Consider the following 22,204-nt stretch of genomic DNA (forward strand, 5'->3'; position numbering starts at 1 on the left):
AAAATCAAAGCAAAAACTGGAGCAAGCAGCAACATAGGTCAATGGAACAAGTCTACATTCTTGGCGCATGTAATCTACTGATGGTAGTTTTGGCATGTATGTAGCGGTTTAATTTTTCTGAATTTTTTTTTTTTTTTTTTTTTTATAAATCATTTTGACTTTCGCTGGATTTTGTTGTAGGGGTATAAATCGAAGATAAATATTGTAAACAGATGGCCCACCGATCATTATAATGTTGTGCAAAGCAATACATGAAAATATTAAAATATAACCTTTATTAGGTCATTTAAAATAATAAACATGGTCATAGACAAAAAGACCAACACTATAACAATAGAATAAAACTAACAAACAGGCATGTTTGTAGATTCTGAGCCTTTGCGGACAGACTCCTCTCTCCTTCTGTTCGTGACTCGTGTTGTCCAAGATTATTGTACTTTTTTTTTTTTTTAAGTTATAGATACCCCTTTTCACATGAAAAGCACCATGGGATAAATGTCACTATTATAATAATTAATAATGTGACAAAATAAAGCACACCAATATCCAATGGGTGCAATAAAAACATTCATACAACCCCAAAACAATAAATCTGGTTGCTCTTTTGTTTATGACTAGATGTATTATTATAGATGACCTATTAAAGGTTATGTTTTATTATTCCCATGTATTGCTTTTCACAATATTTTGTTGAAGGTGTTTTCTAACTATTACAAATTTGATGTGAAGCATTGTAGAACGTAAAAAATGTAAAAAATAAACCTATCAAAACACAGACATTTACAATGGGGCTGTCATCCATAGGGACAATATCCCATGACACTGACAGTCACGGGACATGGATTGCTGCATTATCATGTTGTTTCTATGGATGATTAAATCTAATGGCATTCATTGATCTAGGGTCAATCAAAACTGGTGCAAAGAAAAATGGTTTACTTGAAGAAACTACCAACCAGGCTGCTACTGTCAGTTTTCAAAGATCCTCTGGAATACAAACAAAATAAATCTGTATATTTAGTTGCCACAGGGAACTTCTACAACTTTCCATGATATTAGTTGTGATAAATTACCATCTATGTACACTAAAGGTACCTTCACACTCAGCGATGCTGCAGCGATACCGACAACGATGTCGATCGCTGCAGCGTCGCTGTTTGGTCGCTGGAGAGCTGTCACACAGACAGCTCTCCAGCAACCAACGATCCCGAGGTCCCCGGGTAACCAGGGTAAACATCGGGTTACTAAGCGCAGGTTACCAGCGTAAAAGTAAAAAAAACAAACACTACATACTTACCTACCGCTATCTGTCCCCGGCGCTGTGCTTCTCTGCACTCCTCCTGCACTGACTGTGAGCACAGCGGCCGGAAAGAAGAGCGGTGACGTCACCGCTCTGCTTTCCGGCTGACCGACGCTCACAGCCAGTGCAGGAGGAGTGCAGAGAAGCAGAGCGCCGGGGACAGATAGCGGTAGGCAAGTATGTAGTGTTTGTTTTATTTACTTTTACGCTGGTAACCAGGGTAAACATCGGGTTACTAAGCGCGGCCCTGCGCTTAGTAACCCGATGTTTACCCTGGTTACCAGTGAAGACATCGCTGGATCGGTGTCACACACGCCGATCCAGCGATGTCTGCAGGGAGTCCAGCGACGAAATAAAGTTCTGGACTTTCCTCAGCGACCAACGATCTCCCAGCAGGGGCCTGATCGTTGGTCGCTGTCACACAGAACGATTTCCTTAACGATATCGTTGCTACGTCACAAAAAGCAACGATATCGTTAACGATATCGTTATGTGTGAAGGTACCTTAAGGTCATTGGGAATTGGAGACTGTGAAGAAACCAGATTGTATCTTAATTACCTAGACAGCTACGTTTTTGCATAAACAAAAGAACTGTTTTTTTATCTGTATATTGGCTTGTGAATTTAAGTGTTTATGTCTGGAGGGTCAAAAATACAGACTGCCCCCTGATATACTATCTAACATACTGTGTAAAGGTACCTTCACACATAACGATATCGTTAACGATATCGTTGCTTTTTGTGACGCAGCAACGATATCGTTAAGGAAATGGTTATTGTGTGTCAGCGACCAACGATCAGGCCCCTGCTGGGAGATCGTTGGTCGCTGAACAAAGTCCAGAACTTTATTTCGTCGCTGGATCTCCCGCGGACATCGCTGGATCGGCGTGTGTGACACCGATCCAGCGATGTCTTCACTGGTAACCAGGGTAAACATCGGGTAACTAAGCGCAGGGCCGCGCTTAGTAACCCGATGTTTACCCTGGTTACCAGCGTAAAAGTAAAAAAAACAAACAGTACATACTTACCTACCGCTGTCTGTCCTTGGCGCTGTGCTCTGCACTCCTCCTGTACTGGCTGTGAGCGTCGGTCAGCCGGAAAGCAGAGCGGTGACGTCACCGCTCTGCTTTCCGGCCGCTGTGCTCACAGCCAGTACAGGAGGAGTGCAGAGAAGCAGAGCGCCGGGGACAGACAGCGGTAGGTAAGTATGTAGTGTTTGTTTTTTTTTACTTTTACGCTGGTAACCAGGGTAAACATCGGGTTACTAAGCGCGGCCCTGCGCTTAGTTACCCGATGTTTACCCTGGTTACCCGGGGACTTCGGGATCGTTGGTCACTGGAGAGCTGTCTGTGTGACAGCTCTCCAGCGACCAAACAGCGACGCTGCAGCGATCCGGATCGTTGTCGGTATCGCTGCAGCGTCGCTAAATGTGAAGGGGCCTTAAGTCTGTAATAGTGACTGTACATTGAGTGGGTTAAGCTTTGTTTATTGATGTGTGCTTATATGCTAATAGTGCTACTTAATCCCATCACCATGGTTTACCTTATCTTGATGTTGGACTGAAAGACCCTGGGTAATTCTAAAAATAGCTTACATGCCTTGACTCAGAGATCACATCCTGGGAGTCTGAAGTAATACAGAGCTCCCAGCCGGACATTCTGCAAACCACACTACAGACAGAAGAAAGGACTGCAGCCAATTCATCATGGCACCATCACGAGGGACACTCATCTATGATTCCATAGGAAACAACCTATTGGTTTTCGGCTCCGGTTAGAAGGACACAGATCTGATCCAGTGACCATCTCTGAACCATGGATATGTTTGGAGAAAGCCAGGTTTGGGACCTGCTGGTCGCCTGGTTCCATGGAGATGGTCAGATAAGCCAGGTGGCGACTCTCGTGTCAACTGGCTTTGGACCTTGTATGGACTCTATGGACAGTTCTTGGTCATCTCCCTATGCTTGTCGTTACCTCTTCTCTGTGCGTTCATCCACAGATGGAGTAGCGACCCTGGGAGCTCTGACATCATGTCATACTGGAAATACGTGGAGACGCAGTGATATTTTATATGCGCCCATGTAATCAAGCAATTGCAGCCATGTTGGGATTGTTCTGTTTGCTATTGTGTGCTGTGGTTCAATAAAGTATTGCCACACTGTTTTACCTTAACCCTGTGTTGTCTGTGTAGTGTATTGCCCACTGGGAGATAGAACGGGCATTCAGTGGTATGAGCCGTGGTCCATGCAGTCTTGCTAAAGACAGCCGGGCCAGCGGACGAGAGCACCCACTGACCCCGTTTCTCCGTTACAGAGACTATCTATGATCAACCACCCACACTAGCCCTGCAGCATTGCCAGCCAAAAATACTACTGGGTAAAGAAAGGCTTCAAAACACAGCACAAGCCTGGCCTTCCAATGTCACTGATTACCAAGTACAAGAAGCCTTGCTGGGAAGCAAAGAATTCCCCGATTCCACCACAATGCTGTCATCCTCCTTTGTTTGTGACTCTAGAACAAAAATTAATGCTGCAAAGGAGGGTCAGTCTATGTTCTGCACTTGATGGACGTTTTCCATTGGATCCATGGGGCTATTAGGGTATTTTTGCAACTTACGAACCATTTTAAAGACTCTTTGTAGCTTTCCAGGAAATGTGTGGCCCTCTCAAATGACCAAGACTGCAACAGGCAGTTATGCTGATAAACAATACGGATTCCCTGCTCCTTCCTCCTCTTTGCCTGTGGTGGCTAGCCATAAATAAAGCTATGAGACAATGATAACCATTAGCGTCTCTGTTATAATGGTAAAATGGGATCAAAATCCATAAAGCCATCTCTTAAGATGGGGCGTGACACCTCATAATTGAAGAATGAAGCATGTCTTCATCAAAACCTGAAGGGAAAAAAGAGCTTGCACTCAACATTCCACATGGCTCCTGTTAAGTTACGACCTCCAGCTGTTAATAGGTAATTAAAGTAGGTTATCTGCTGGAGAACAGATAATGTCCGAATCCAGTGTACACCTGAGGCCAAATTTAAACATCCTGGGAAAACTCTTCTGGTATTCAAAAGGAATTATATCAGACATTCTGGCATCAAATTCCAGGTATATTGTTTTTTTATGTGACAGGCATAGGTCCTATAGTTATAGGAGACATTTTCAGCATCATGAGCCTGGGACAAACGTAATTCACGTAATTACATTGCGGTGAGGCCTGCGATCAACCCTGAATTACAGTAATATCGGACAGATGGATGACTATATACAGTATGCCATGTTTCCTATCAATGGAAAACTAAAATCATGTGGAAATTATGGCATTAATATCTTCAGCCTGAGACATCCAGGTTAACAGGTATCCTGAAAAATGGGGGTCTCATAACATTTTGGGATCTAGCCACATCTCATTGACCAGCCCACATGTAAGTTCACCAAGGGGAGGTATGAGGGAGTTATTTTTATTTAATAAATATAGATTCAGAATTATAATCCTTGTCAGTCCAGGAAGACACAGTTCACTCTGTACAATTTTCAAAGGAGAGCTTCCCTACACTAAGATCAGCAACATTTCCATGACATCAGGTCTAGTACTTTTCTTTCGTTATCCCTTTTTATTTTATGTGATTGTATATACTGTATTGTTGGTCCACTTTTGTATATTTTTATAAACATTACTTACTTTTCGGATTAAATATATAAAATATAATGAAACAACAAAGGTTTTAGACCGCACCAACGCCTCTGTCAATTAGCTGGCACTGCTCACCTGCAGTGGAGGTGTAGTCCTCAGATTCCGGGTGCTATGGCCGAATAGACAAATGAAGTAATCCAAAACAGAAGAGAAAAGAGGCAGCACTCATGGATCTTCCGAGACAGGTAAATTTATTACTCACAATAAAATCTTCACGGCCGGGGGTGCTCAAATACTGAGTGTGGCAAGCCTGACGACGGCCGTTTCGCGCCTGACAGGTGCTTCTAAGGGTCAGTCCCGTAGAAGCACCTGTCAGGCGCGAAACGGCCGTCAGGCTTGCCAGACTCAGTATTTGAGCACCCCCGGCCGTGAAGATTTTATTGTGAGTAATAAATTTACCTGTCTCGGAAGATCGGTGAGTGCTGCCTCTTTTCTCTTCTGTTTTGGATATAAAATATAATAGCTTTGTTTCTTTTGCTCTATAAACTGCATCCCTGAAGCCTCATAAGGCCATACATTACCAGACATGGGTGTCCAAACGGCCTGTAAAGACGACTGGTGGTGTTAGTTTTTCTTGGGTTATTGCGGAGCTTGATAGTGACCATACAGTAGTATATAAGTAAATACCTTGGGTTGTAATTGGACAGGTAAATACTATACATTTTCGGGGAAGCACACAATAACCTGTCTATTAACGAAACCAGCTACTGCCTCATCTATCAATTGTCAGTCAATTGTGTAATTGTCCTGACGATTGAAGGCAAAAATACAGCGGTGGGATCTCTGCGAGATTCCCTGGCTGGTTAATGACAACTTGGTAATAGTAGGTGAATATCTGTATGATGATCCGGCTGTCCCCTGACATTTTCCTGCTCTCCATACCATCTGTCACGATCCATTTTTGGATTCGTGGCAGCTCTGGTTCCACTATGATTTAAATGTAGCTTTTTTCCTTTCAGGACTATTGATGAGCTCAGGTTGTCTTAGAGTATTTCGGCGTGCTCGGAGATTTAGTTTATGTTGACGCAGCTGCATGATTTGCGGCTGCTAGACAGCTTGAATAAATGTGGGGATTGCCGGTTTGTTAGGCAATCCCCACATATATTCAAGCTGTCTAGCAGCCACAAATCATGCAGCTGTGTCGACACAAACTAAATCTCCGAGCACGCCGAAATACTCGGGAGACCACACTAGCATGCTTGGAGAAATTTAAAGAATGAGCATACTCGCTCATCACTATTCAGGACCAGCGGGGGTTAATGTCAGTTTCCCTTGCTGGAAACCTGTTGCAATCGCAGAGTGGCTAGGTCAGCTGATGCGGGTGGTGACCACTCCCACCATCCTTTAAATTGTCTCCTGATGCATCAACTGACTGTCTGTGATAGAGCAATCTATGTCGACCAAGCCTGGAGTAAGGAGCTTGGTAGCTGCAGTGGTGAATCAGCTGGTTTTGTGGAGTTCGTGGTCTGGGTGCCTTTCCTCTGCTGTGCGGTGCTTTGCAGCAGAGAAGGCTATTAAGCCAAGTTTGGTGTTTTTTCCTTGTATGTCTCGTATTTGTCACTGTCCCCTGTGTTGTTCTATCTGCAGTGGTTAGGCAAGCACCCTTGAGGGCCAGTGCACTAGCCAGTGCAGTGTGAGGTGACAGCGAGAGAAGAGGTTCCTGACGGCGGTGGGTGAAAGGACCCACTTAGGGCGTTGGGGGAGTTTAGGGACAGGCTCAGGTTTGAGCAGGAGGTGTCCATCCCTCATTTCCCTATCAGTAGGGCCTTCCTCTCCCCATTTCCATCCCGTCGTGTGTGTGTGCAGTGCCATCCCCTGACCGACCCCTGTTGGGTTGTTATATATTGTGACACTATCACTGTCCTGTTGCCTCTTCCTAGACATGTGTAAATTTATTAAAAAGAGATTGGTGAAGGGTACAATGTGTAGAGTAGAGGTATTTCTTGTACAGTGTTTTATGGTACTGCACTACAAGGTACAATATAATAGTTACTATACAATTACTTCGCCTGAGACATGTTAAAGAAAGTAAAAGAATGGTTTTTGATGAGTGAAATAAAGCTATCTTCAATCTCTCCAAAACACTGATGGACGTTTACAGGTGGGTGTGTCTTCTGTTTGGCTCAAATCCCTAGTCATTGCTCAAGGCTTTATAATGAATTGGACACTTCTGACCCCTTACACTATGTGGACCTCAACAAAGAGAATCAACACCATCCAAGAGTTACAAAAAACATAGTTTTCATAGGAGCAGGTTTCAGATCACTTATGCCTGGTATTGCGGTATTTTTGAGTAAAGAAAAAACTTTGAGCAGAGAACAAGCTCGTAGAATATTTTGCATATTTTCATGCTACCCGTAACACTGTAAGGTTAGCGAAATTATGTTCTAAGAACCGCTCCCCTCACACGATCTTGATAAACACGACAAATCAGCCTCAGTGCGGTAGAATTTTAACATGCCCTTTTCTGTGGGCCGATAACTACTTGAACAATTATTTGTAAGAGAGTTTGCTTCCGATCACTGAGCCAGGTAAACATGGCAGTGATCAACTATTGAATAAGAAAAACTATTGATTGCCTACTGTTCACATTGTTTATGCAGGCCTAACAATTATAATTGTCGGAAGCATAAAGTAATCTATCAACAAGGAATGTGCTGACAAGCATAATCAGACTATATGGCAACTTAATGATTACATTAAAGGAGTAACATGGCCTTAAAGTGTTATCCATAGGTAATAACTTGCTGATTGCTGGAGACTCACTCTGATACAAAGGATGGGGCTTTGAAATGCCCAGTTGGAACGGAGTCATAGAAGAAAATTCTGATTTATTACAGTGGAGCATTTCATATCCATGTTCTCAGGATCCATAGAGGTCTCAATGGTGATACCCCAAGAGATCAGCAAGTTACGCTGTAGGTAGGTGATAGAGTTTTGTAGCATATAATACACTTAAAACCTTTTCAAACTCTTGTTTTGTTGCTTTGAATGTTTGTGAATAATTTGAGGGAATTTTGGGGTGGAGGAACCTGCTTAACTGATGCTTTTACTATAATTCAGCCATGATGCTATCTATCATCAGAACCAGGCTGCTTTTGTTATAACTTTACTAATCATTAAGTGGTTCATTGACCTCATAAATAACCAACCTAAATGAACAGTATGAGTAAAAGAAATCCATTGTTTCATGTACAATTGAGCTTAATAACACACAGACTTCTCATTGTATTAGAGTCAAAATCTAGCTCTTTCCAGTTTTAAATGCCATTTTTCTTTTAAGACATATTGAATACTTCCTGCCGATTTCCAAGTACCCGATTGCTCCAATATTCTCATGATGCCCCATTGCTTACCTTACAGACTGTTTCAATATCCCATGGCAAAATAGTTCTTAAGTCGATCACTTCACAGGATAAGCCAAGTTTTTCTTGGGCCATAGATGCAACTTCACGTAGAACATGAACCTAAAAAGAACATTCGGCTACATGTCAGCAAAAACAAGTCATCACATAAAAATGAAAAGGTTAACAAGTGCCAAAATCATACCGGAGGTAAATTAAATCCAGAGAGGCGGAAGGTAACAGGCATCCAATTTTGTTCATTACAGGGACACACATATCATAGTTTGACATTTTCATATCCAGTGAAATAATTATTCATATTTTAGCTCATGAGCACTATTTTATATAACCAACTGTAAAAAAAAAAAAATAAGCATCTAAATATTACTGGGAGTTTTTTTTTTGTTTTCTTTTACAGTATCTTAATTTAGGAACTCTTCATTTCCTCTAACAGACATACATTTATTTGACTCTGGTGCCCACTGTTCATCTACATGCACATATTACATTATCCTCGTTCACAAATTTACATCTGCTTCTATACAATCAAACTGTGCATTATGATTGACTGAAGAGATGCTCCCTTTATCTATACATAGGGAATCAAGTGTATTGAGCCATCTGCTCCTCATTGTGAATAGGGGGGAGGGCCCACCGAGAGATTCACCTGTTCCCCTGTGGGCCAGTCTGAGCCTGGAAATATGGACTTCACAGAGTTGGATAGTCTCAGCAGAATCTCCCCTTTATGAGTCAAAGCACAAACACTCTGCTAAGGAAAGTTAATATTCTAGAAGGCTCAACGCATTAATTTGAGTGGGCTCGGTGTAGTATTAGATTCTAAAAAGAAGCTGTTCTTCTGTAAGCCCCCATTCTGCTGCTCTGAAACACAACGGGGGTATGAAACTAGAGGTCCACTTAGCTATATAGCCAACGTAAAATCCATCTTGGAAGCAAGTCTTCATTGCCATTTTTTTATTGGTTTATTTTTACTTTGTGCAACAAAAAATAAAAAATGTGTTGCTACCTGGAAGCCATCATCATACAGCAGCTAATTAATACTGTAAATAGTCAACGATCGGCCTCATTCAGATATCCATGATTCATGCACGTTTTTCATGGATAGAACAAGTAACCATTTTAGTCTTTGGGGCTGTTCAAAAATTCAAGCTCTATAAGACAAGTAAGAAATAAGTACGGTAACTTTATACCCAAGTCACATATGTTATAGTATCCATATAACAATGTTACAGGGGTTATCCCACCAGAGACTTTCAAGAAACATTGATAGGATATGCTAAAAATGTTGAATAGAACTTGTACAGTCCACAAATGCTGCCTTAAATAGGAGTGGCCATGAATGTGCGCTCTCTTCATTCAGTTCTATGTCGGGTCTGAAAATTATCAAGTTAGCGTGGTATACTAACCTGAGTACCCCAAGATAATAAAGTAACATCGCTTCCTTCCTGAACCACCTCAGCCAGCGACAAAGGGATGTTGTATGGTTCCACAGGAACTTGCTCAACTAAAAAAAAAAAAGGAGAAAAAAAAAAAAAAAGAATTAAACCATACTGCCAATTTCAGATCTAGTTACTTCCTGATATATTGACATAAGATTATGGAAGACATTAAATTATCTGGCCAGATATACACTCCCTCACTGAAAAACATGACTATCCTTACAAAATGTAAACGTTCAGTATTATGCTTCATTAAAGTTCAGACAGATAGATAGTGTACACAACTATAAAAGCAATCCAATATTTCACATCTTCATCCAGAATCTGCTTGTCCTCTTCAGACCCGATTCCTTCCTTCTTTTCGCACCATGCAAACCAAAAAACATAATATTTTCCCACTTTCCGTAAGTGTCATGGTCATCAGTGTGTTCACCTTCCCAAATCAATCACATTTAAATAGAAGCAGCTCTTCAAATCGAATCTCATAAAAAAAAGTCCAGAGCTGGAAGAAAGGCAGCCAGACTGTCCACGTTAAGCTTTTTATAAATACCAGGGCATACCTTAAGGAGGTTGTCCACTGCTTTATCATTGATCACCTATCCTTAGGATAGGTCACCAATGTCTGATTGGTCGGGGTCAGACACCCCGCCAATCAGATCAGGTAAACGCTTGTGTGAAACTAGCCTTAGAGGTGGCCAGGCCTTTGTGCTGGCCTTCTGAGATGTCAAAAAGGATATCTGAAGGTCTGAATGGAGCGGTGGCTGAAAAGTAGCGCTGCACGGCTCTAATCATGTTCAGCTTGTGTAAAGGTCACTCCATAGGATGAGAGGGAGGGCAGAAGGAAGGTAAGACAACATCCTTGCTAAGGTAGGTGGAAACAAGAGACCACGTATGGAAGAAAAGACGGAACAGGCCGAGACCTCACCTTGTACAGGAGGATGTAAGAAATACAACATGAGAAAGCAGCCAGCCAGAAAACCCAACTAATGGAGACAAGATCTATAAGAAAATCCACTTTACAGGAGATGGAAAGGCAAGATGTCTTTAACTTGGTCAAACGGTGAGCCCTGAAGCTCCTACAAAACAAGATAGAAAGCCAAAGTATCAACAATGGCCAAAATGACAGTCTAGCATATACCACCCCCTGGAGAGAAGTTTAACCTCCACATTAGAAGTCAAATCTTTTAAATAGAATAGTCATGGCAGACACCAGACCCGTTAGGAAGCTAAGCAGTCCCGTATCCAGACCTGACTGCAAAAAGGGATGAAGCACTGGCAAGAAAAAGTATATTAGAGCAATGTTGCTGGACTCACACCAACAAAAGTAGACCCTCCAAGTACGATGGTAGACATGCAACAGGAAGGGCTTTCGTGCCCTAAAAATAGTCTGGATAACTATATCAGACAGTCATGAAGCCTTCAAAATTCGTGCCTTCAACAGCCACACTGTTAAACTGGTCTTTTGGAATTCTGATGGAAGAGCAGACCATGGGAAAAGAAGATCTGGATGTTTCGGAAGAGCCCATGTAATATCTGTCAGAAGGTTCATCATGTCCGCATATCAGGATCTTTGAGGCCAATCTGGAACGACGAACATGACAGGAATCCTCTCTGGCCTGATCTTCTTCAGAAGTCTCAGTAGCAAGGACAAAGGTGGAAACAGGTATGGGAGAGTGAACAAAGACCATTGAGATTGCCAAGACGTTGATCGTGACCGCCAGTAGATCTCAAAATCTGGTCACAAACCTGAATACCTCTTGTAGTTTAGCCTGGATGCCATTAGATTGGTTTCTGGTAGGGCACTTCAGATGTCAATCTATTTGAAGTGACCACTCTTCTGTGGATAATCCCTTGCAGCTCAGAAAATCCATGGGTCAGTTGTCCACTCCAGAGATATGAATCACGGAGATCAACAGTACTTTTTCTTCCTTCCATTCAAAAATCCTTGAGACCTCTGCTATGGATGATCGACTCAGAGTTCCGAACTGATAGTTGATATGTGCCACCGCAGGGGCATTGTGAGACTGAATGTGTATGAGTAAATCCGAGAGCATGTATTGCCAATGAAGAAGTGATAAGAGGACAGCTCTGAGTTTCAATGCGTTGATAGGGAGCATCCCCCCTCCCATTAGCCATAAACACAGAAATGATGGAAGACTGCTCTACATCTGAGGAGACTGGCGTCTCTCGCCAGTACCAGCCACTGAGTAAGGTGGAAAGAACAACTGATATAATAGAGGTGATGCTAGCCACCATCCGAGAGACTAACAGATATAGGATATAAGAAATAAGCCAATCCACAGAATGCACTGACCAATCTAAACAACAGAAGGGGGTTCTGCAGAGGTCTTGAATGAAACTGCGCAAATGGAACAACTTGGAAAGCCCCCACCATTCTGCCCAGGAATCTCATGCAGAAGCTCAGGGGGCTCATCATTGCTTGTATCATCTGGATACTGGACTGAGCAGCGGATATGTTCTCCTCTGGGAGCAATACTCTTGCCTGGACAGTGTCAAATATTAATCACCAGAAAATTTAGCAACCATGCCAGAATCAGAGAGGACTTTGCCCTGTTTATAAATTCCCCGAAGCTTACAAAGGTGTCCTAGACCACCTATAGGCTCAAAGTTTATTTTGTTGAGTAAGGAGGAGCTTTGATGAGAATGTTATCCAGGTAAGGAATCATGACAATCTCTCTGGTCCACAGCAGTGCCATTACTGGAGTAATGACCTTTGTAAAAACCATGGGCACTGCGGCCAAGCCGAAAGGAAAAAGTAACAAACTGAAAATTATCCTTGCGGACGTCCAAGCCTTTTTGAATTCCCAAGCTTATCAGTGCACTTTTATTTATTTATTTTTTAGAATGTACCAAACTGTTGATTTGGCAACTACTAACATTTCTGCTCTCTCTGTGATAAGTTTCCTTTTTTCAGACTAATGATGGTCTGTTTCTCTTCCATTGAGAGCTCCTTTGACCGCATGTTGTGTGTTCACAGCAACAGCTTCGAAATGCAAATGCTACACCTGGATTCAGAACCAGACCTTTTCCCTGCTTAATTGATTAGGGATTAACGAGTGAATAGCCCATGCAGTTCATTAAATAGCTTTTGGTCCCTTGAAAAAGAGGCAACTACATATTAAAAAGAGTTGTAATTCCTGAACCATTAATCCAGTTAGGATTAGGATGTGAATGAATTAAAGATGAGAATTTGCACTCTAAGGCCATATTGATTATATAACTTTATCTTGAATATGTTTTGGTAACCAGCTAAAATGCCAAAACTTGTGTTACTGTCCAAATATTTCTGTACCTAACTGTTGACTAGTCTAATTGAATGTGCAATAATTTACATGTGAACTCACCATCTTTTTTACTACAGAATCTGATTAAATAAGTGATCTGTCACGTCCATATAACATGGTCTTAAAATCTGCATTAAAAAGAAAAGTGAATTGTTTAAACATTAATACAGATTTTCCATTGAAGTCAACAAGAGGTGGATTTTAAGTGGATTTATCTTCCATGCTAATTCTGCATGTAATAATCATTTTGTGTGAACATACAATTATGTTTTAAAGTAGATCCAAGGCATTGCTTGAGCTTTGGCAATCGGATAATAAAAAAAACAAAGCAGTTTTACAATAAAAGAATGTTTGTTCATCAATAAGTTATGAACTATCGCAAAAAAAAAACACAGAAAAAAAAGGACCAATAGTTTTTCCAGCAAGATTTTAGCACTGAATGTGCTGTAGTATGAGTAATATAAGAGATAAAGAAGCCACAAAAATACAGTGCATAAACTAGAATTATATCATGAAAAAAAAAAACAAAAAAAAAAAAAAACAGAAAAATGCTAACGAAATGTGATTCATTTATATCTGCGCAAGCTCTGGAAAAATGAATGTGTTATCATATTAGCAAACACTTGCGGCTTCCTTTTCACCATAGCAACCATTGATGCAAGTTCTATTCATTCCGCCATCACTTTCTGCATGTCATATGTGGTACAATAAGGTACACAGAAAAGGTCAAAAGACATCATCGAAGAGTCTCGATTACTCGCCTGAGCTGGAGAATGTCAAGGTGACTCATCTTTCCTCCTGATTCTTTATAATTACATCCTTATTGGCAGAAATGAGAATGCAAACCAGCTCCTAACCTATCAGCAGGGAATCAGGACAGCATGAATAATGCAGCCAAGTGATGAAAGCTTAATGCACCGTACTATGTAGAGCCAAGGTTTCCTACAAGCTAGGAATTCCACTTCTGTACCAGCTTCACAATGGTCCTGGCAAACTGTAGATTTGGAGGATATGGATCATTGCAACATAAGGCAGTACATTCATCAGGGACCACGGGGTGTACAGTTCATGGGTCGGACTATGTGGCAGAGAGGAACTTCAAGAACATGCACAAATTATAATCCACTCAAGCAGGAGGTTAACACAACAATACAAGTTCTGCAGTCTAAGTTACCCCTTTATAGAATCAGCCAAAGTCAAGAAATGGCAAATGCCCTTAAAAACTTAAAAAAAAAAAAAAAAAAGATGCACCCGGAATATGCGCTTCACGTCCCGCGGCACAGTTTCCGGACGGCAGGGAGGCAATTTTTAGGTCCATGTTTTATTCCAGCACCAAGATCTGAGCTTCGCTAGTAACCAGTAATATCCGTTCATGTCGCACACCGTATGTCCCTTGTTTTTGGAGGGGAAGCATTATTTTTAGCCTTTGAAATCAGGCAAGTGAGAATCACCACTCTATGAAAGGCGAAGTGCCAGAATTGGAGCATCTCATGTAATGGCCACTTCTCTGGCGGCTGCGTATTGGTATTTCTAGGCTGGGAAGGGCCCAATAACCAGGGACCTTTCCAGCCTGACAATATCAGCTCTCGGCTGTCCGCTTTACCTTTGCTGGTTACAAAAATTAAGGAGGACCCCATGTCATTCTTTTTCATTTAATAATTTAAAGAAATCTGTCCTATAAGCTCCATAGGGTGCAACTTTATTATATGGGGGGAGTTTGTGCAATTATAGGTCTATGACTGTATCTATATCTAGCAATCTATCTCTATAGGGTTCACTGGGGTGAAAAAATGCTTGTAAAAAAACAAATGAAAAAATGCATCGAAAATGCAGCATTGCATTTTTTCCCGCCAAGAGATGCAGAAATGGTGCAGAAATGACTGCATCCAAATACTCAACGTATACATATACCTTTACAGCTCTCTCTGCTCTTTATTTCCCGTACATCAGCACATGAGATTGCAGCAGGTTGGGGGGGGGGGGGGGGGGAGTGTTGCATATGACGGATCAGAGTGTTTACAGTGGAGAAAGCATCTATTTCTCAGGGAGGGCAGAGAAAACTTACAGGAAGTAGAGAGTAAAGCAAATCAAGGGAAAAAATCACTTAAGGACTAACGCTTTGCAGATTCATGTGGATTAGTGAAGACAGCAGCACCCTGGATACACGTTAATCTCAAAAGAAAAGTCTGAAACTAGAACCAAAATTAGAAACTGTATATCAGGGGGGTCTAAAAAGGAAATGAAGATCAGACAAAACACGAACTGAAAGTTTGTTTTTAAACCATAACAACTAGGTGTCCAAAGCTTTTAAAGAAATCCCTACACTATAAAACAGTGATCATTATAGCAAGTTAGATTATAAAAACCCTTAAATACATTTCATTTCCACTTTCAAACAACAACTTTCTAACCTAGTAAGATAGTATGCCATGAATTTCTATAACCTTAACCCATCAAAATAAATGAAAATAGTTATGCAATAGTTATTCCTCACCCTGCTGAATGTTCTACTTAATATCAGTCATTCTCTCATTCATGGTCAGTCTGTTTTAGATGTTTATAGAGCCGTGTAGATGTGAGAACCAACCATGAATCACTTATAATCATTTCTCACAAATCAACGTAGATGGCAGTGACCTTCCCTTCTTCTGTACAGATGTAACATGAACAAAATGTTGTGTTTAAAAGTAAAGTCATTTTTTTATAGGGAAAAAAGCAAATCTAATTCACATACATATTAATTATTAAGTAATGGAGCAGAAAGCCATAGGGCTTAAACAACCATTCAATTTGCCGCAAATGGGTGCAAAAATCAAAATAAATTCATGGAGCAATTGTGAAATCATAACGCAACAACAATTTATACAAAACAAAGTATTCACACGAAATGTAATAAATGCAGACACTATTCGTAAAAACACAGCAAAAGGAACATATAAACTATTCCTTTCTATGAGATCATAGATATTACTGGTTTAAATGGTCAATGTGCTGGCTGATAGGATTTCATGGTCAGTCAAGCTTGCGTCCTATGTCGGTAAAAAAAAATCTAGTAATACCTCATCCCATCTGTCGTATCAATGGCTCCTGCTACGACTGAACCAATATAAGGCACTTAGCACAAGAGCAGAGGTCGTTGTATGCACAACTGAGTTTTAGCTCTGTCAAATCTATGTGAAACGGTTTATCACAAATGTTTCTATAGTTAATCAATTCTTTTATGGAAATAAGGTGATAATTTGTAGATTGTTGGGGTCCTACGTTTAGGACCATAATCAGTCACCAGAATGCAAAACTCTTCGCTACAGTGTGCACGGTTGACCACCTTTCCATTCATTCTCTATGGGACTCCAGAAGTCTTGAAACAGCACACTTCCACTCTATTTCAACACATTTTGGTAATTGGTGGGATCCCAACGGTTGGACCCCACTGATCTATACGTTAGCACCAGTGGCGTAACTTGAAACTCATGGGCCCCGATGCGAAATTTCCAATGGGGCCCCCAAATATTTTAAATCTTTAATAGCAATAGTCTTTTTCTATAGGACAAAAGGACTTTTAGGGCCCCCTAGACTCCAGGGCCCGGGTGCGATTGCAACCCCTGCACCTGTTGTAGTTATACCCCTGGTTAGCACCTATCCTCTGGATAAGCAGTAATGTCTTCTTACGTGAATACTACATTAGGGTCTTAATCCTTTTAGGATTATTTGCCCAAAGTTGTTGAAAATAACATTATAATTAGGTATTGACTTGGAATGCTATTAGCAGATGAGAATCCATGTCTATATTTGAAAGTGACACCCCTACTTTTTTATACAATCTTCTCAACTAAGTTCATGGCACTGCAGACAAAGCGTTATCTAGGAATTTTTTTTTTTACTATATGCCGAAAAACTAACATGCAGGTAGTTGATAGTGGCAACTACTTGCCTTTTGTACACGGCGCTGGCACAGAGACGTCATTGACCGCTCCTGCTGGCGATTCAGTTGTTCCGTGTCCTCTTTGGGGCTGCTCTGTCTACAAGGCGTGACTGCTGACGTCATGCTGATTGACACCAACAGTTGGCTTCATGCATTTAGGCAGTGGGAGGTGGCTGTCCATCAGCAAGACATCAGCAGTCAACATAGTAGAACAGAAATGAAGCCGCCGCTCTGTCAACGTGATGTCAGCAGAAGCTGCGGAATCGTCGACAGGAGCTTAGGCACACTAACGAAAAGAAAAGAACAGGATAACCCCCTTTAAATGTGGGATATAAATTCGAAAATTTTCAGCAGCAGCCTCTATTAAAAAACAAAGCATAACTTCTGGGTGACTGTACGTCACTAATACCTATACTTTTTGGTTGTAAACTTTCTAAAGCAGTGATTGGACTAAGGAATGGGTAAGGGTATTGTTTTTATTATCATATTGAAATGTATTGATAAAAAAATTATCGGATCAAAAAGAAAACTGTATTTGGGAAGCTAGCACATGAATGGTACTGTGCAGTGCTTTCCAATGGTGTCTGCCCATCCAACAGTAGCCATTAGTGATGAGCAAATATACACTTTACTCGAGATATCCCTAGCACGCTCGGGTGACCTCCAAGTATTTTTTAGTGCTCGGAGATTTAGTTTTCCTCACCTCAGCTGAATGATTTACAGCTATTAGCCAGCTTCATTACATGTGGGGATTCCCTAGCAACCAGGCAACCCCCACATGTACTTATGCTGGATAACAGATGTAAATCATTCAGCTGCGGCGATGAAAACAATCTCCGAGCACTAAAAAATACTCGGAGGTCACCCGAACGTGCTCGGAAAATCTCGAGTACCGGGTATATTCGCTCATGACTAGTAGCCATGTTTAGGACAGGATTAGCAAGCAGTCTGTCCAGCAGGCTACACAGATCATGAAAACTGCGCTGATCTCCAATTGACAATATACAAGGCAATACATTGGATTCCATTCTGTTACATTAGTGGAAATCATCATAAAGTGGATGGTTTTAGCCCTTTGGAAAAAGTAATATTTCATGCCACCAAGTGACAGAGCTAAAAAAGCCAGACATAAACCTGTATAAGTAAAGATACATGGTCTGGATAGTCAGATTCTGGACACTTTGGTCCAAATAGACAGTTTTAGTACACGAAGATGACAAGTCCAACAGAATTGTGTCATCCATCATTAATGGCCACCTATGGAGTAGTATAGATCTCCAGAAATATACACACAATACTGGGATACATCCAGCGTTGAAGGGACATAATTTAGGGCTCAATAAAACCGACAACTGGTAATTCAGTTTTAGAAATTTTTTTGAAGTTGAACCAAATTTCTCTCATTTTTTTCGCTGTTGTACTTCAGTATCCGAGGAAACCGAAAAAACATTGGCTCCAGTACTCACATTTTATCGACTAACAATAGATTTCAGATTTGAGTAAAACACTGCGATCCTTAGAACTACATGGCACTGTATGTCCATGGCTCCTTCTAGCATAGATGTCGATAAAGCAATCCAGATTAACCTTCTGGGTATTGTCCAATCACATATCAAGACCTTGTCAGACAGACATTTCTACAAGCGCAGTAACACTGTGCGCTCCAAATCTGTGTGCCAGCGAGCTAAACGTCGAGCACATGAGGTACTAGCACTAGCCACTAGATTTTTACCCAGATTAGCCATGATGACTGATATTGGCTTCCAGCTTAGACTTTCATGTATCATGGAAAGGAAAAAGAGATTTTTTATACCCCTTTTATATTATTCCCAAATAAAGAACACTTACAGGGAGTCTGTCAGCACTAAATAATTGCTCAGAGCAAGCAGAGAACATTGCCGAGTACATAATCTCTCCCAAAATTGTACCTTTAGGCCCTAGTGCATAACTTGTGGGGGGGGGGGGGTTGTTTTTTCACCCCTTCACCCCCAGGCCATTTCCCTTTTTTTTCTTTTTTTTTTTTTTTTTTATTATTTTAATTTTTTCCTTCCAGTCTTCCAAGAGCCATAACTTTTTTTTTTAATTTTCCAGCCGTATGAAGGCTTGTTTTTTGCGGGACAACTTGTACTTTTGAATGACATCATTCATTTCATCATGTGATACACTGGTGTGTGGAAAGTGCAAAAAACGTACAATTTCACAATTGTTTTGGGGGTTATTTACCATGATCACTACACGGAAAAACGGACATAGCAATAAGATCCTCCAGGTCGGTATCCTTACACAGAATCCTAGCGTGCATCGTTTTTTTTTTTTTTTATTATTTCGGAGGCGGGGAAAAATTTCTTGTGTTACTATTTTCTAAGACCCAAATATTTTCATTCGTGATATGGTGTGATCGAAAAGCTTATTTTTTTGCACCCTGAACTGATGTGTTTATTGATACCCCATTTTGAGGGGGGGGTTTCTCATTACACCGCTAACCAACTGGATTAAATTTATTTTATCTTTTGAGAGAGGTTGGACTTTTACGAACGCAGAGATACCAAATATTTTTTATTTATTTTTTGTAGTTTTATTTTTAAATGGGGGCAATGTGAACATGTTTTTCTTTCCTTTATTTTTTTGTCGTTTTTATTTTTAAGGTGGCATGCCCATGATCAGGAATAGCTGCACTGTACAATACAAGCAGTGGATGGGGTTTACAGAAATCCCATGCCAACAGTGCTTCCATTTGACGCCATACAGCACGCCACTGAGAAAAGTTCACGTGATAATTTAACAAACAAGACCCAGACAGCTATATAGACAGAAAAAAAAATAAAATAGACCTCATGGCTTAGAATAACTGCACCTTAGGAGTTAATATTTCCTCTTGTTTGATGAATATGCTAGACGACTATATGTGTATGTTTGATAAAACATTATCCATATATACAAAATAGAATCTTAATTAAAAATAAAAGTGTAGATGACTAAATCCGTAAAGGCTTGGCCAAGGAAAATATGGATAAGCCAGGAGAGTTCTAATGGCCAAAGCATACAACTGCTGCCTTAAGTAAAAACATTTGCCTGCAACCATGTACCATTTAATTCTAAATAAGCAAAGCCAAAAATGTTCTTCGTGCAGCCAAAACATAAATCTAACCGTATGAATATAAGCCCTCAGCACATTACCTGCAGCTCTGTACAGTATTTTGGGTTCAAAGAAAATACATGGGTTTTTATCTTCAATGCAGGACAGCAGCAAGCCCTTGGCCTGGACTGGACTCCGAGGTATGACTACCTAAAACCCAAACCAGAATTAGATAAAACGGCAACATCAAAGTCATAATATACATAAGATATTGGCAACAATTCACACAAGGCTATGTGCACATGTTGCGGTTTTGCGTATCTGCAGCGTTTCTGCACCCATTGACTTCCATTGAGTCAGTCAAATCCGCAGCAAAACCACAGGTGTAAAAAAGATCTGCGGATCTGCTGCGGATGTAGGTGTGAGAAACGCTGCAGATCGGGAGGAGGGAAGTGTGTGGGCGGAGACTATGTTCAGGTTTGTGTGGGTCCGTGTGTGCGTGTGTGTAAGCAGCCTTTGTCTGATGGGACTACTGCTCCCATCCGGCTATTATTTTTTTTTTTTTTTATTATTTATACAGCACCATTAATTCCATGGTGCTGTACATGAGAAGGGGTTACATCAAAATACAAATATCACTTACAAAGTACTCACATTTTAATCGACTTAAAATAGATTTCAGATTTGAGTAAAACACTGCGATCCTTAGAACTACATGGCACTGTATGTCCATGGCTCCTTCTAGCATAGATGTCGATAAAGCAATCCAGATTAACCTTCTGGGTATTGTCCAATCACATATCAAGACCTTGTCAGACAGACATTTCTACAAGCGCAGTAACACCGTGCGCTCCAAATCTGTGTGCCAGCGAGCTAAACGTCGAGCACATGAGGTACTAGCACTAGCCACTAGATTTTTACCCAGATTAGCCATGATGACTGATATTGGCTTCCAGCTTAGACTTTCATGTATCATGGAAAGGGAAAAGATATTTTTTTATACCCCCTTTTAGATTATTCCCAAATAAAGAACACTTACAGGGAGTCTGTCAGCACTAAATAATTGCTCAGAGCAAGCAGAGAACATTGCCGAGTACATAATCTCTCCCAAAATTGTACCTTTAGGCCCTAATGCATCACTTGTGGGGGGGATGGGGGGTGTTTGCTTTTTCACCCCTTCACCCCCAGGCCATTTCCCTTTTTTTTTTTTATTATTTTAATTTTTTCCTCCCAGTCTTCCAAGAGCCATAACTTTTTTTTTAAATTTTCCAGCCGTATGAAGGCTTGTTTTTTGCGGGACAACTTTTACTTTTGAATGACATCATTCATTTCATCATGTGATACACTGGTGTGTGGAAAGTGCAAAAAACGTACAATTTCACAATTGTTTTGGGGGTTATTTACCATGATCACTACATGGAAAAACGGACATGGCAATAAGATCCTCCAGGTCAGTATTGTTACAAAGTAACGATAATATCACTTACAGTAAATATCACTTACAGTAAACAAAACTAACAATGACAGACTGATACAGAGGGGCGAGGACCCTGCCCTTGTGGGCTTACATTCTACAGGATTATGGGGAAGGAGACAGGAGGTCGAGGGTTGCAGTAGCTCCAATGGTGTTGAGGTGGCCGTGTGGTCATTACAGGCTGTAAGCTTCCTTGAAGAGGTGGGTTTTCAGGTTTCTGTTGAAGGATCCAAAAGTAGTGGATAGCCAGATGTGTGGGCACTGAATTCTAGGTGATGGGTGATATTCAGAAGAAGTCTTGAAGGTGATTGGGTGAGGAGCGAATAAGCGTAGAGGAGAGGAGGAGGTCTTGGGAGGACCAGAGATTACGTGAGGGAAGATATTGAGAGATTAGTGTGGAAATATACGGAGGAGAAAGACTATGGATGGCTTTGTAGGTCAGTGTTAGTAATTTAAACTGGATATGCCGGGAAATTGGGAGCCAGTGAAGGGATTTGCAAAGAGGGGAAGCAGGAGTGTAGCGAGGAGAGAGATTAATTAGTCGGGCAGCAAAGTTAAGGATGGACTGGAGGTGTGCAAGAGTGTTAGAAGGTAGGCCACAGAGGAGTATGTTGCAGTAGTCCAGGCGGGAGATG

The 22,204-nt window shown here is 41.0% G+C and overlaps 1 protein-coding gene across 1 annotated transcript in view; it reads right to left on the reverse strand.

Moving 5' to 3' along the window:
• BCKDHB (branched chain keto acid dehydrogenase E1 subunit beta) overlaps positions 1-22,204 on the reverse strand; it is a 278,964-nt gene that overhangs the window by 118,185 nt on the left and 138,575 nt on the right. Inside the window, exons 6-8 of the mRNA XM_069726451.1 lie at positions 20,197-20,305; positions 9,760-9,857; positions 8,348-8,458 (exon numbers count right to left, since the gene is read on the reverse strand). Of these exons, the coding sequence (XP_069582552.1) occupies positions 8,348-8,458; positions 9,760-9,857; positions 20,197-20,305 (318 nt within the window). The remainder of the gene's footprint in view (positions 1-8,347; positions 8,459-9,759; positions 9,858-20,196; positions 20,306-22,204) is intronic.

The sequence above is a fragment of the Ranitomeya imitator genome, chromosome 5 (assembly GCF_032444005.1).
Source record: "Ranitomeya imitator isolate aRanImi1 chromosome 5, aRanImi1.pri, whole genome shotgun sequence".
Taxonomy (NCBI): domain Eukaryota; kingdom Metazoa; phylum Chordata; class Amphibia; order Anura; family Dendrobatidae; genus Ranitomeya; species Ranitomeya imitator.